The following is a 15,699-nucleotide window of genomic DNA, read 5'->3' as shown; positions in this document are numbered from 1 at the left end:
TTATTGTTGTTGTTGTTGAACCTCAGGAGGAGGATGAGATAAAGAACAGCACACAGTGGGCAGCCAGGTGCGGCGATTCCACGTAGAAACATGTCTCGTTCGACAAGGTAATGTAAAGTTTGCGGCGTGACGAGCATCCTGAACGCTTTCTCTCGTTCTGATCGGTGAAATGAGTTTCCTCTCTTCTGTCCACGAGATCCCATCCCTCTCATCCCTCCCTCCCTCCCTTCCCACTGCCACACAGTCGCTCAGCCACCCACATAATATCACTTGACATGCCACTCAAGGTCGCTCAATGATTCCAGCTCTGTTCATCCCCCCCCCCCCTCTCTGCTCTTGCCATTAGGCTGCTCCCATTTCCCCCATCTTGCCCCTGGGGCCATTGTCTGTAACATACATTAGACGCTTTCATTTCCAAAAGGGACAACGGGGCCCATTAAAGGAACAGCCGACAACAGACAAAGTGGCACCTCCCCATTAGCGGCGTCACCTCCCACAGCGCGAGCACGACGACTTAAGTAAGGCTGCTGTTCGCCTGACGAAGGCAAGAAAAACAGAGGACGAGCCGACCGTTGGTAAACCTGAGCAGCAATAGGCATTGACATATTTTACTACATTCACTGTCCAACTCTGTTTTTTGCTGTGCTTTGTAAATAAATGTACGGCTAATGCTGGAATCATAAGGGTATAATGAAGTAGGGATGCACAATATTATCGGCACAGTATCGGTATCGGCAGATATTGGCTTTAAAATGCGTTATTAGATATCGGCAAACATGCCAGGATCTGCCGATATGACCGAGTACAACAATAACAGCTAAATAACTAAGTAACGATATAACTATAAAACATTTTTTTACATGTATTTATTTTGCTGAATGAAGATAAAGTTATATAATATATAACTTATATATACATATATATATGTATATATAACTAAGTTAACATGCGTGACTGGCTTCAACGTTAACGTGCGTTAACTGCGCCAACGTCAACGCACGTTAACGCATGCCGCGTTTCCATGACGACTGACGGGATAAAAAGACGCGCGTGACGTCATGTTTACGTGCCGCGGCACCGGAAGTCCAGGCACCGTTTACCAGTTAGCCGCGTTAGCTCCTTTAGCGCCGGTTAACGTGCCTACAGTCGACCTGGAGCGGTCTGTTTATTGAACGGAAAGAGGAGCGCTACAAAAAACCAGCGTACCAGTTAGCGCCGTTAGCCGCGTTAGCTCCTTTTAGCGCCAGTTAGCGCGCCAACAGTCGACATGGAGCGGTCTGTTTATTAAACGGAAAGAGCAGCGCTACAAATAACCAGCGTACCAGTTAGCGCCGTTAGCCGCGTTAGCTTCTTTTACCACGCCTACAGTCGAACTGTAGCGGTCTGTTGATTAAATGAAAAGAGCAGCGCCTGTTTACTGCGTTTAATAAACAGACCGCTCCAGTTCGACTGTAGACGTGCTAACGACGCTAAAGGAGCTAACGCAGCGAATGGAGCTAACTCATCTTAACAATCGGGAGGTCGCTTAAACGTGACGTCTTTTTCGGATCAGTCGTCATGGAAACTTGTCTTGCGTTAACATTGACGCCGTCAACGTGCCCAGCACTAAAAATTGGATATCGGGGAAATCTGACGATATGACTTATTACCACAGTCTAAATCTGCTGCGACATGAATAAGAAAAATGACCTCTGCAGTATCGCAGTATCAGTATCGGTTATTTCTTCCGATACATATCGGCATATCGGATATAAGTCCAACATCGCCATAATATGTGTATCTGCTAACTACGACAACAAATCAGAGCAGCGTCTTGGTCTTGTTTTTTGTAAACAGAGCCTCGAGAAGATGAAGAAGTCTGTAGTTTATGCAATGCTAACAACTTATCAGCGATGCATTGAAGCTTACCCTGAGCCTGCGTCCGTAGACGGTGACCTGGCCGCGAGCCTGCTCCTTCCTCTGCCTCCACTCCACCAGGTTGAGGCCGTTGTCGATGGCCAGGGTCACGTTCCTCTTGCTGACGGTGGGGTTGACGGTGCCGGCGAGCAGGTGGGGCTCGGTGTGCAGAGACACCTCCATCCCATTGGCCAGCACCAGCCGCAGCGAGCCGTCCAGGCCGATGAAATAGCTGTTCCGCACTTGATCTGCGGAGCGGTTAAAAAAAAAAACGATTAGAATTAGAAAAGCGGGACTGAATCTAATTCATCTGAGTGAGACACAAACGTAATGATTTAAAAATGGCTGCTCAGCAAAAACAGAAAGGCACTAACGGCAGTATTTAACCCAACCCCAGCAATAATATTGGGTCTGTGTGACAACAGAGATCAATAGCGAGAGGTTTTCCCGGTGCCAGTAAAGTTTTACAGCTGTTGCAGCCGCCTCCAGGATACGAGAGGGATGAAAACTATCAAAGAGTCGTGGTTGCCCGTGGCCAAGGAGGAGGGAAAAAAGGAGGCTGAGACACAAACACACACACTCAATAGGGATAAATCTGAGGCTGTCTGTTGTTACTGTCCTCCGGTGACTACAGCGTTGTGTTGCAGCTCCACACCGGTGACTGATGTCTCCGCCGAGCTCGTCTCACGTCCATTCACGAGACGGGATGTGGACGGACGGGGACCGATTAGCTCATTAGCTCATTAGATAAACGTTCATTCACTGTGTTAAACGTAAAGCTATCCCACAGACCGGAAGTCCCAATCAACGCTGTTTTTTTGGTGTGTATCTCGTTGACGAAGCCCTAAAGTTGGGAAACAAACAGTTCAGCCACTGCTCAGAACGCTGGGTTTTATCGTATTCTTGGTCTGAAAAAGGCCTGGAATCGTGACGTAAGGATCCCGTCTCCTGAAAAACAGATCCTCCTGCTCCGGGCACTAGTCCGGGCACATCCGGGTTGCGTACATTGAACCGCAGAAGAAGAAGAACAAAGTCCTTTGTGGAGGTGTTTCACTCCCGACGTTGTCTGCTGCAATTTTTGAACATTGTTTTGATAATGAGTTGCAGTGCATCCACCGTTCCAGAAGGGGGAGCTGTGTTTCAGAGAGCTGGCGTATTATCCAGGTACCTGGCCAATCACAACACAGTTCTGTCTTCTGGGGGTGAGATTCCGTTTCCACACTCTTAGAAATAAGGGTTCCAAAAGGGTTCTTCTACAAGGGCTGAGGTTCTACCTGGAACCGTTTGTTTGTGAACAACCCTTTTCCAAGGGTTCTTGGCAACACTAATGGTTCCAGTAAGTACCATTTTGATCAAGGTGGAACCCTCCAAAAGGTTCTACCTGGAGCCAAAAAGGGCTCTCCTATGAGGACGCTTGTATTGGTTCCACACTCTTAGGTTCCAGGTGGAAGCTTTATGAAAGGTTCTAGCTGGAACGAAAAAGGGTACTCATATGAGGACAAGCCAAAGAACCTTATATGGTTCTACTTAGCACTTTTATTTCTGTGAGTTTCTGAGTGTAGACCTCCATAACTCACATATATGTGCAATAGGTCCACTCTACACTCTAAGAAATAAAAGTGCTTAGTAGAACCATATAAGGTTCCACCTGAAACCCCTTTGGAGGGTTCCACCAAGAACCCTTTTAAAACCCTTTATTCAGGAAAGCGGTTTTAAAGGGTTCTCTGGATCAAAATGGTTCTTACTGGAACCATTAGTGTTAACAAGAACCTTTGAAAAACCATTTGTTCAGGAAAGGGTTTTTCAGAAGCAAATGGTTCCAGGTAGAACCTCAGCCCTTGTAGAAGAACCCTTTAGGAACCCTTATTTCTAAGAGTGCATGGGAGCTTTAAAGTAGCTGTGGCCCTGTCTTTATTTAGCAACAGTAGATCTCATATTTCGAGATGTTGTGCTCCCGCTGTCACAGAATAATATGTTGTGTTGCTGAGACAAGACAAATGGGCTCAGAGGAGGAGGAGGAGGAGGAGGAGGAGGCGAGTCTGACCTTGCACTGGCCCTTACCTCTCTCCATCATCATGCAGACACCTCAGGGGTCGACTGGAAAAAAGGCCTCTGGGGCGGATCTGACCGAGAGGAGGCCTCCGAGAGCAGATAGGGCTGGGAAATACTGCTGAACTGGTCGCTTCGTACGCTAATGCATGCACACAGTTCAGCTGAGCCGGGGAGAGATCTGCCCGACGCTGACATTTAAAGGGTCTGCGTCGGGCTTAAAACTAAACAAATGGAACAGTGCACCTGACCTTTATGTAAAGCTCAGTATTTGCAGCTATCAAATACCAGTAAGGATATTTTTGGGCTGAAGATTATGATGAAAATCCACCAGCCTTAAATAATTAATTTATTAGAAAGAACAAAAAAGAACTAAAAACTAGGACAAAACTCCCTTTGCCCTTTGACGTGGAGAAAATCCTTTGATAACTTTTAAATAACTATTAATCATTAACATTTGGACTGAATTTGATGCGGCTAGCTTAAACGTGCTACGGCGAGTTTGTTTTTCCAAAATGGCCGACTTCTGGGTGGGCGGAGCTAATGAATGTACGTTAGAAATTTGTTTGGTATCATGAGAGCTACACGTGTACCAAGTTTTGTTAAGATCGGAACAACTACGTGCGACTTGGACGGGATAGAAAAAATCCCAAATTTAGCATTTAACGCAATTTTGTCAAAAATTTCTTAAGGAACTTTTGGATTAAGCCCAGACACACTCACCAAATTTTGTCCTGATCCGAAGACTTTTGTCTGACCATGACCCGACTTCTGGGGGCGCTAAAGAGTTTTTACGCACGCTAACCCCCGCAAAAATTAGCGCAACATCTGAGAAAATTAATCATCTCAACAGGAACAATAGGTTCATGCTTGGGCCCTGATGATTTGACAATTGTATGTTTTATATATTTGGTATATTTTCTCCTTATTGTGACTTATTTAATGCGGCTAGCTTAAACGTGCTAGGACGTGCAGTTTGTTTTTCCAAAATGGCCGACTTCTGGGTGGGCGTAGCTAATGGAAGTACATTAGAAATTTGTTTGGTATCATGAGAGCTACACGTGTACAAAGTTTGGTTAAAATCAGAACAACTAAGTGTGACTTGGACACGATAGAAACAATCCAAAATTTAGCATTTAACGCAATTTTGTCAAAAATTACGCCAACAATTTCTTAAGGAACTTTTGGATTTAGCCCAACACACTCACCAAATTTTGTCCTGATCCGAAGACTTTTGTCTGACCATGACCCGACTTCTGGGGGGGCGCTAAAGAGTTTTTACGCAAGCTAACCCCCTCAAAAATGAGCACAACATTGGAGAAAAATATTATAACAGGAACAATAGGTTCATGCTTGGGCCCTGATGATTTGACAATTGTATGTCTTATATATTTGGTATATTTTCTCCTTATTGCGACGGACAATTTTATCTGCGATCTCTTGAATCCCGTTGTTATCGCCTTCGCGCGCAAACACAAAGACCCGCCTGACATCCGAGGTGTCGAGGGGGCCGCGGCGCGACGATGATGCTCTTTAAGGCCCTGTGCGTTCATGTGTTATGTGATCACCCCGGTAGCGGGCTTTTTACAAAGCAGACAACAGCGACTTAATTAACAGCAGAGCTCCTGGCGCCGCTCGCAAGCAGATGTCTAAGACAAGGTCATGATACGGAGGTGACTGGTCCCTTCAGTGAGAAACCAGAGATCGTTCCTCCCTCTGTTTCAGACACTTTTTCTCCAGTGGTGCCAGAGGCTGGAGGACACGTTCAGAACCTAAATCAAACGATACCCGGGGAAAAGGTTGAAGGGTTGAAGATGCTCTTTTATTAAAACTTGAAGTGGGTCAAATAAAAAAAAATTCAAAAAGGTATCGGCGGGTGAATCGATGCGGCACTTAGTCGGGCAGAAAACGCAACATCAGAGAAGCTTAAATGTGCAAAACAAACCAGAGGGAATTAATTACAACATCAGTTCGCCTTCGTCGTTGTAGCTCGTACGGACCCACCAGCGCTGTGTTTTGTGTGACTTTTGTTGTGCGACAGAAATTCAATTTCTATTGTGGTTCTAAGTGGAAGCTGCGGCAGCTACACACTGTTTTATTAAAAAAAACTTAATAAACGTGACGGTGAGAAAGCTCTGGAACTGATAAGAGAGCGCGATATTACATCTTCATTTAAGAAAAGGGGTCCGCTCAGTCAAATCGCAGCAAAAATACATAAATAAAAAAGATAAAAAATAAAACCAATGCAGGTTAGTTTGGGTTTTATTTACCCAGGGAACTGTGTCCGATGTCTGCCTCCACCTAAACTCACTACGACAGAGGTAAATGGAGTTTTGTTTGCGCTGCTCGACGCAGTGAAAAATTTAATTTTGGAAAGTCAACAGCAATTTTGGGAATGTACCAAAAAGTTTTTTTTATTAAAGTGGAACTGCGTAGGTCCAATAAAAACCTTTGGAACTCCCTCGTTTACCACGAAATAACTAAGACTTCTAACTACTAACTCATTAAATTAAAAGTATTTAATAAGGAAATAACCAATTCTACCATGAATGTACAGTATTTTGATATCATAAAATATGCTAAGTATCCACATACTAAATGTTCCTTTTAAAGGCGCCATGTGTAAGAATGTGGCCAAAAACGGTTACTACACTCAAATTCAAAACACCGAGGTCTTTTAGGTTTAGTTTTCTGACGTAACTGGCAACCCCCGTGGTTGCTCGGCAGCCGAGACTCTACTGACTGCAATGGTTGGCAGACGGCGGTAGGTGGCGCCACATGACGGCAAAACATGATTTCAAAACATAAACATGATTTGCAGTCTGCAAAAGATTTTTTTTACCGCAAATATTTTGTCTGTACTGTTGTTGTTGGTGAGTTCAGTTTGTTATATGAACATTATTCCCGAGTCTCTGTGACATATTAGGAGGATTTTATGGCCAGTTGCTTTAGATTTATTACATAATGCACCTTTAAAACACAAAGAAGCTCCCGTGAAAAGTGAATTCTACTGCACGCAAATGCTCCTGCAGTCAGGTCTGATAGTATTGCTGCACAGTGCCTGTTTTCAGATTTAAAAAAAGTCTCACGATACCGATACCACCTTTATGTTTTAGCCAATGCTATGTAATGAACATACAGTGCACTTATTACTCTATGACCTTATTAGAATACAGGAAGTACAGGACAAAGTAGTTTGCAGTAGTTTGCACTTCCGGGTACTGGCCAATCACAACACAACTCCGTCTTCTGGGTGTGAGATTTATGTCTGAAATATCGCCGCTGGGGAACAGCGTCAGAAAAGACAGATTTCTATCGGCTCGTTTACAGCAACTAGGAGGTTTTTGACCATAAAAACAAGTTAATGTATGTAAGTAGACCTCCATAACTAATATATATGTGCAACAGGACCACTCTATGTGAGCTTTAATGGAAACTGTCGAGCGTTTGAGGCAAAGTTGAAGCCTTTGAGAGCGACGCCGATAAAGTAACCGCACAGTGAAAGACACTTACCCTGCATGAGTGTGTAGAAGGTGCCAGAGGCTGACAGGTTGGTGGTGACGGTGATGTCCTCTTTGTTGGAGCCCTCAGTCTGGACTCGGACTGAGCTGTCAGCGTCTGTGCGGTAGCTGCTCACTCGGCCCGTCGGGTAAGTGATGTTAGTCAGACGCCCGTAACTGTCGTACCTGACAAAAGAAATACATTGAACTCAGTCAAAGAAGGCAAAAAAAAAAAAATAATAATAAAAACGGGAATATCATCTGACACGGGGACAGTTGAGATGTTGTTTAGATATTAAATCATAATGAAGCGATCATAATTATGAATTTATGCAAGTCAGAGACACATGAATGTGACTAATGAGCTCCTCTGTCGTCTTAGATTTACAATGTTTGCGAGACGCTATCCAGGATGAACTGATCTCGCCGTAATTACAGTAGGAACTGGGAAGTTTTTTTTTTCCTCTGGAAGAGTCTGAGATTTACCCATCGGTGTCACAAATAACGTGAAAATGCATCAGCGCGGCCAGTAAACACAGCCACAAATCCCGCCTAATGTGGCAGTCTGAGGACATAAAACTCAAAACTATCAGCGTTAATCACCAAAGCACGATCAGCACAACTTTTTTTTTTTTTTTAAAGTCAGCAGCACTTTGCAGATTTCACTAATGAGTTGAACAAGTTTGGACTTTTGTAGCTCTGGCTCCGAAGCTACGGTATTTTTGGTTTTAGTCATGAATCATTCAATAATAACATTACACCATGTTTTCAGCCCTGGGTAAACCTGACTCATGACTTTGACCAATCATAGGACAGATCAGAGAGAAGAAGATGTGCATAAGTCATCACTCTGACATTGGGAACAACTGCCTACGCTGCATCTTCTGGCCTAAAAACATCTCAAACGCAGATCTATACAAGAACACTAAGAGCTAGCGTATGGTTCCGCAGATCAGAGGTAGAGGCAAGTGATGGCTTCTATCTGAAGCATCTACCAAAGACTGCACTACACTCTGAGCAATGAAAGTGCTAAGTAGAACCATATAAGGTTCTTCGGATTGTCCTCATAGGAGAAACATTTTTGGCTCTTAACCTTTTTATGAAGGATCTACCTGGAACCCTTCTGGAGGGTTCCACCAAGAACCCTTTGAATATCCTTCATTCAGGAAAGGGGTTTTAGAGGGTTCTCTGGATCAAAATGGTTCTTACTGGAACCATTAGTGTTACCAAGAACCCTTGAAAAACCCTTTCTTCTGGAAAGGGTTTTTCAGGAGCAAACGGTTCCAGGTAGAACCTCAGCCCTTGTAGAAGAACCCTTTTGGAACCCTTATTTCTAAGAGTGTAAGATGTGATCAAGGATAGTCCAAAACAACATGGCAGACAAGTTGAAAGCAACGTGTCCAATACATAACCAATACATAGGCCAAGGTTCATGGAACCTGGAACCCTTTTGGAGGGTTCCACCAAGAACCATTTTTAAAACCCTTTATTCAGGAAAGGGGGTTTAAGGGGTTCTCTGGATCAAAATGGTTCTTAGTGGAACCATTAGTGTTACCAAGAACACTTGAAAAACCCTTTCTTCTGGAAAGGGTTTTTCAGGAGCAAATGGTTCCAGGTAGAACCTCAGCCCTTGTAGAAGAACCCTTATTTCTAAGAGTGTAGATGGAGTCTTTCATGTCATTTGTGTTTGTCCTCATGTGATATGACCGGCTCAGGATGGAAAGAAAAACCCAATCCAGAAATGTTAGCATTGAACAAATCTGTAGATACAAGACTCTTAACGTTTTCTCTGGTGACGCCGTCTACGGCACCTTCAACACTTCTTCCTCGTTTGTGAGTAAGCTTTCAAGGATCGAAGCGCAAACGTCGTCACGTTTGGGAAAAAACTGCGTATTATTGTACAATAAGAGATTAGCGCGATCACCTCGTCTCACTTTACAGTCAAAGAAACAGGAGCAGCGAGGTTTGCCTCCTCCAGGAGACGCAGCGTCCCTCAGGAACTCCCAATCAGTCGGCTCATCGCAAACAGGAACATGAGTGGCCAGATCGTTCCATTTCACCGAGAACGCACATCGGGCATTGAACAATTTCAAATCTCTCAGACTGTTCCAGGACAGAGTGAATGCTACTTTACTTAGAATGAAGACTTTTAACTGTTTCCCTGAATACAGATTGGAAATCCCCCCCCACCCCCCCACACACAATGGTGCTGCCTGCCATAATAAAGCCTCTAATAAATGAGACGGTTGGTGCTAGTTTACGGATATTTCCTCAGCGCTGCCATCTCGAATATCCAATATGGAGAGGAAGAGTGAGAGCGAGAGGATTCATCTCACAGAGATAAATGTTATCTGATTTCGACTGTGGGGACTGGGACTCATTGATGCATTTCAACCCCGCTCCGCCACTTCAGGAAATACTAAATGGCAGAGTAATTTATATCTAAAGCATTTGATTTCTGTTGATAGGGCCTCGTCACTTTATCTGCAAGCGGCGTTCATCGCGCAATCAGAGCATTTTGCTGCAGAAGCGCGACGGCGTTTACTCATTATTCTGCTCTCTCTGCGCGCGATGTCTTACTCTTGAATCCGTCGAACCCAAAAAAAAAAGACGGAAATGCCGCTCTGGAGCGATGTCGCGTGCCGCCCAGTTTGATCACTGACCCTAACTCTTTCTGTCTCAATTAGAGCCTCGAGGTTTAGAGCCGTTCACTGCTGAGCCGTAATGGCTATGCTTCAATTCAGCTGCCTGTTAGCTTGCGTTTCTCTGGACGAGAAGGGGTAAGCGGGGGCAGCGTCCTCAGCAGAAGGAGAGGACTTCTTTCCCCTCGGATGGCCACGAGTCCTTTCAGATGTGACTGGACTTGTGTCACCTCCGTGTCACGCGCTAACTCTATGACCTTTCATACTAGCGCCCAACAACGGACACTTTATTACATTACTTTACATTTCATGTCATTCAGCTGACGCTAAGGGCCTTGCCTAAGGGCCCACACTGGGTATTAGCTGACCTGCCTTAACTAGCATGAAAGGTGGACGCTAGCTTCCTAGCTAACCTCTGATTTATGCATATTTCTTCTCATATTTTCCTTTTTTGAGTCAATTGGACACAGGAATAATGGGGGTAAGGGAATGACATCAAGTTTTACATTAGCTTGTGTAGCATTAGCTTGCATTTCTGTGAACAAGAAGGGGCAGAAGAAGAGGACTTCTTTCCCCTTGGATGGCCACGAGTCCTTTCAGATATGACTGGACTTGTGTCACCTCCGTGTCATGCGCTAACTCTATGACTAGCTAGCGTCCATTGTTGGGCGCTACCACGAAAGTTTGACGCTAGCTTCATACCTAACCTCTAATTTATGCATATTTATTCTCATATTTTCCTTTTTCCTTTTTGGATAGAGTCAATTGGTCACAGGAATCATGGGGGTAAGGGAGTGACATGAAGCTTTATGTTAGCTTGCGTGACATTAGCTTGTGTGACATTAGCTTGCGTTTCTGTGGACAAGAAGGGGCAAGCGGGGGCAGCATTCTCAGCAGAAGGAGAGGACTTATTTCCCCTTGGATGAGATGTGACTGGACTTGTGTCACCGCCGTGTCACGCGCTAACTCCATGACCTTTCATGCTAGCGTCCGTTGTTGGGCGCTAGCATGAAAGGTCACAGCTAACCTCTGATTTATGCATATTTATTCTCCTATTTTCTTCTTCTCTTTTTGGACAGATTCAGTCAACTGGGTACAGGAATCTTGGGGGTAGGGGGGAGTGACAAGAAGTAAAGTAAAATCTATTTGGTTATCACACATTAACTCCTCCCCTGTCAGTTGATCTATTTTCACTATTTTGTGAATAATTTCCCGTGCGACTAACGACTGTGTGGCGGCGGGCAAAACAACATAAAGATGTCCGTGTGATTACTTCAACCTCATTATTTAAGGTGTTATAACTTACAAATCCAATGGGGTGAGGAACATCTTCTCGTAGCAGTGTAGCTAATTCATGTTTGCGTGTTGGTTAAACAGAGCCATTACTGCCCTGTTAATTGGAGCACAATTAGGCGTCCTCCCCTCAGATGATTTAACAGATTTACACTAACCCTTAAGAAGAAAAAAATGATCATCGCGAGGAAAAAAAAACCCAACAACATTAGGCGGTCAGCGGAGCGTCTGCGTTTGCAGTATAGCTACGTCACAGCAGATGAGCATGCCAAGCACAGACGACGTAGCAGATGTCTTTTGTTTTCCAGACAATCGTTTATGTTTTAGTTCTGCAGTCATCCTACGGGGCGCGAGTACACAGTAATTACAAATACATATATATATATATATAATATAAAATTAGCTTAGCGGTACACTTTGTTAAGCAGAGATGAATTTCAAAGAAATCAAGTGGGGGAGTGACCTTCAAATCTAATTATTCATTACTCAATTGCAAATTAAGACATGGGTGATCATTTTTTTTAAATGAAAGAAAAATATGAAATTGAATCGTGGTGACCCTTATCACCAATCAATCCTGACAAGATCTAATTTTGATTTAAAGCCATATCTGTTTCCATTTTCTGTCGCTGTCGCCCCTTGCGTAATGTGCTCAAACCTAATAATAACAGCAGCAGCAGCAGCAGCCATTTTGCAGAACGTTGGGAGAAATAATTCAGGATTCCAACCACCCACTAAATTTGTTTAAGCCTCAGGTGATTCACTCTACCTTGAGAAAAATGCGTACGCATGGCTGCATTAGTGCCATTTTCGCTCCGGCGTTCTTTCAGCACCAGCGTCTCGGATGACAGGCGAAATCAAACACAGGTGATAAACGTCTCGTCAGATTGAACAGAGCACCTGATTATTTTTGTCAGAGTGTTCTAACTCCTCCAGCGCGGCGTAACAGATGTCTGGACCAGCCAATCTGCTTAATCACACTTTTTTTGGGGGGGGGGGGGGGGGTGAATGACATCCAGTTAGCGCAGTTATCCCTCGGTGGATTGCACCATTGGCGTCGCAAAGAAAATGAAATCCGGCGCTAAATCCTATAGGTCACAGGTGCATTTTCAACCCGTTTCAACCCGCCGCGATCGATAACTACATCTGTCCATTATCACGCTCTTGTGCCTGTAATGACTGCAGACAAGCAGTGGTCTGGACTCCATTGGGCACCATTATCGTGGAGTCATCGTAGAGTTGTGGTGCAACGGCAAATAGGATTACGCGAGCGCTAACGACAGGTCTGAGCGACGGAGGGGTCAAGGGAAAGCTCGGGTGCCGGGAAAATCAGATCTTAACAAAGTCTTTTAAATCTAAACCCGTCACTCACTTAAGCATTTAGCGCTAGCACAAACACGACGACCCGCAGAGACGCTCTGTAAACCGACTGTGTACAAATTGTATTTGGATTTAAGAGATTTAACAGATCTATTTAGTTCGCTCTGTGTGGCAAAGCGCTAATCTATAATCAGCTCAGCGAGGATCCTCCCCCCCCCCCCCCCCCCGACTCTGATTAAAAGGATTATGACAATGGTTCGGCCGACTCACTCGAAGAAGGTCGTCCAGCCGTTCTCGTTCGTCTTGGTCGCGAGAAGTCCCGAGCTCCCGTGGTACGTCATCACGGCTAGTTCTTGGCCCTGAGCGGCGACAGTTTTCAGGGCGTTGTTGGTGCCCATGGTGAACCAGAACGTCTGCCCGTCGGGGACCATGAGCCACAGGGGCATCCCCGTGGTGTCTCTCCGGATGATCACGGTGTTCTTGTTCTTGTCGGTGATGCCGCTCAGATCGCCTCCTCCCGTGTACGTCAGGTTGTAAAGGTAGTCGCCCGTGGTCAGACTCTGCGTGAAAACGTGGCTGCCGTTGGAGTCGAACAGGTAGAGTTCGTCGTTGATGGTCGAGGAGACCTCGTACATGCTGAGAGGATTCAGGTAGGGCTTGTTCTTACGCACGAAGCGTATGCGGATGTTGCCCAGATCAGCGATGTAGAGCTCTCCGTCCGGACACACGGCCAGGGAAGAGGGCGCATTCAGCTTAGCGTCCTTGGCGTAGCCTTCGTCTCCCGAGTAGCAATCGCAGTTGGCGTCGTTCTTGCAGTCGCAGCCGCTCGGCGCCCCCGCGACGAGGGAGATCTCCCCGTTGGTGGACACCTGTCGCACCCGGTTGATCTTCTTTTCGTCCGACTCGGCGATGTACAGGACGCCGTTGTGCGACACGGCGAGGGCGTTGGCGGACTCCAGCGTGGCGTGGATGGCCACTTTGCTCATCAGGAAGTGATCGATACCGGGCACTTGGCAGTGCATGGGGCGGCCGGCCACGATGCGGACCTGGTGGTTCTCCGAGATCTGCAGGACCACGTTGTTGTCCAGGACGTACAGGGAGTTGTCCATGGGACTCACCGCGAGGTCCGTGGGCCACTCCAGGCGCACCTGAAAGGGGAAAAAACACAACAGAAAATATCAGCCTCAGGTTTCCGCGAGGAGGCCTCGCTCGATCTTATCGATCAACACATTTTTTCACTTTATCAGAGGGAAACAGTTCCCTCAGAGTAAGAATCACTGCTCTGAAAAAGGCCCGCTATCTCAAAAAGAGTGTACTGTAAGCAAAACATGGTTTTTTTTTTTTAAAAATGATTTACTATCTGATAAGGACGGGAAACTAGCAGCCCAGTGTGCTGTTAAAAGAGAAAAAAGGTAAAGTTTAAGATCAAAAGGTGATAACAACAGTGGTAAAGGAAGGGCAGACAAGGAGAGATCACTCAAAAGATCAGATTAACAGAGCGCGAGAGGGGGAAAAAGGTACTCCTTCAATTGATCACGAGAGCTGCGGACACCCAAGGACTGAGCGTCTGCGTCGTTCACCTCCACCAACTCACTGTTTTGCCTCTCTTTGGGTTATTAATTTCATAATGACGAGAGATTGCGTCGCGAGTCCTTGAAGGGAAGGGAAACTGGAGCACACTTAGCAAATGAAAGCCTCGGCCAGCCTCTGGCATCCTAAATTATCATCTTATTGTTCTGCTAACAACGTATCAGGCTTTTAACAAATTGGAATGATTAGATTCGTCCAATTTTTTACCGGAGCTCCCTCTCACTTAAGATCCAAGAAGCATCTTTGTTTTTTTTCGGAAGAGCACAACCTGAAGTGCCATATTTTCAAGAGAAGCCAAACAAAGAAGGCTGATTAAAATCTGGACCCCCGAAAAAGACAAAGATGTGGTCTTTATGCAAATGACTACATGAGAGCAATACTTTGTTCTACTACTGGGAAACGGTAAAGGTGAATGAATTAATGCGGCCTGCTCCTGTGGCTGACAGTCACAATAACTTGCCGTAACAATGACGCGAGCGGGGGGGGGGGGGATTGCGCAAACCTTTATTATCGCAATTAAATTAAATCTCCAGGTATCTGTGTATCGCGTGAAATAAAAGTCGTTAAAGGAGGAGGAGGTTGCAGGGCTGCACTTTACGGTAAGGGTGCACACATACAATTAAATGAATTGCATGCATGAAAAATCATGAATTAATTGAATCACATCAGTAATTCCCATGTATTACAACGGTGTTTCATGCCTGACTTCACGATGGCACATCCATCCATCCATCCATCCGTCAGTACGTCGTCAACCGCGGCTTGGGTCACGGGGATGACGCCACGTGCCGTTAATTAATGCATTAATAACTAAGATGTCGGAATCACCGTAACTTATGAGTTATACGTGATGCTGGTGGGGACTTAATAGGCAAATCTGTACGACTCTAAAGGGGTGAGGGGTCACACGGTGTAACATCCAGGTGTATATGAGAATCTAGGGATTCAAAGGGAGTAGTAACTATGGTTGGGTACCGAAAAGCCAGTACTTTTCGTACCGATTTGCGTTGGTACTACCGAGAATTGGTTCACTATTAATGAATCTGGGCCAAATTTTGGTATTTGAAAAGTCCAGGAAAGCGTGCGAGAATGTGAAAGCTACGTGTAGCGAGACAACGAGATCGATAACGGCGAGGACAGCGCTCAATGTGATAAGGGTCAAACACGGGGATTTATTTAAAATCTAAAGAATCAGCTACGAACGCTGGCAGTGCTACTACTAGCAACACCCTTGAAGCTACTAGCAACACCCCTGAAGCCAGTCAAGCTAGAAAGAAGAATGTACCGTTTTTGACTCGTGGAAAGTGACGACTGCTGCTATCAGCTACCAACGCTAGCCGTGCTAGTAGCAAAATCCCCGAAACCAGTCAAGCTAGAAGCGTTGGCGACGAAATGAGCGATGAATCCAC

At 45.3% G+C, this 15,699-nt stretch overlaps 1 protein-coding gene across 2 annotated transcripts in view; it reads right to left on the bottom strand.

Annotated features, from left to right (window-relative positions):
* tenm4 (teneurin transmembrane protein 4) overlaps positions 1 to 15,699 on the bottom strand; it is a gene marked incomplete at both ends in the record, with an annotated part of 186,001 nt that overhangs the window by 19,039 nt on the left and 151,263 nt on the right. For both annotated transcript variants that reach the window (XM_083887238.1, XM_083887239.1), the window contains 3 exons: positions 1,909 to 2,144; positions 7,459 to 7,631; positions 12,971 to 13,848. In XM_083887238.1, the coding sequence (XP_083743364.1) occupies positions 1,909 to 2,144; positions 7,459 to 7,631; positions 12,971 to 13,848 (1,287 nt within the window). The remainder of the gene's footprint in view (positions 1 to 1,908; positions 2,145 to 7,458; positions 7,632 to 12,970; positions 13,849 to 15,699) is intronic.

The sequence above is a fragment of the Microchirus variegatus genome (genome assembly GCF_963457635.1).
Source record: "Microchirus variegatus genome assembly, chromosome: 3".
Classification (NCBI taxonomy): domain Eukaryota; kingdom Metazoa; phylum Chordata; class Actinopteri; order Pleuronectiformes; family Soleidae; genus Microchirus; species Microchirus variegatus.
Note: the sequence above shows the minus strand (reverse complement) of the source record. Positions and strands in the feature narration are given on the sequence as shown.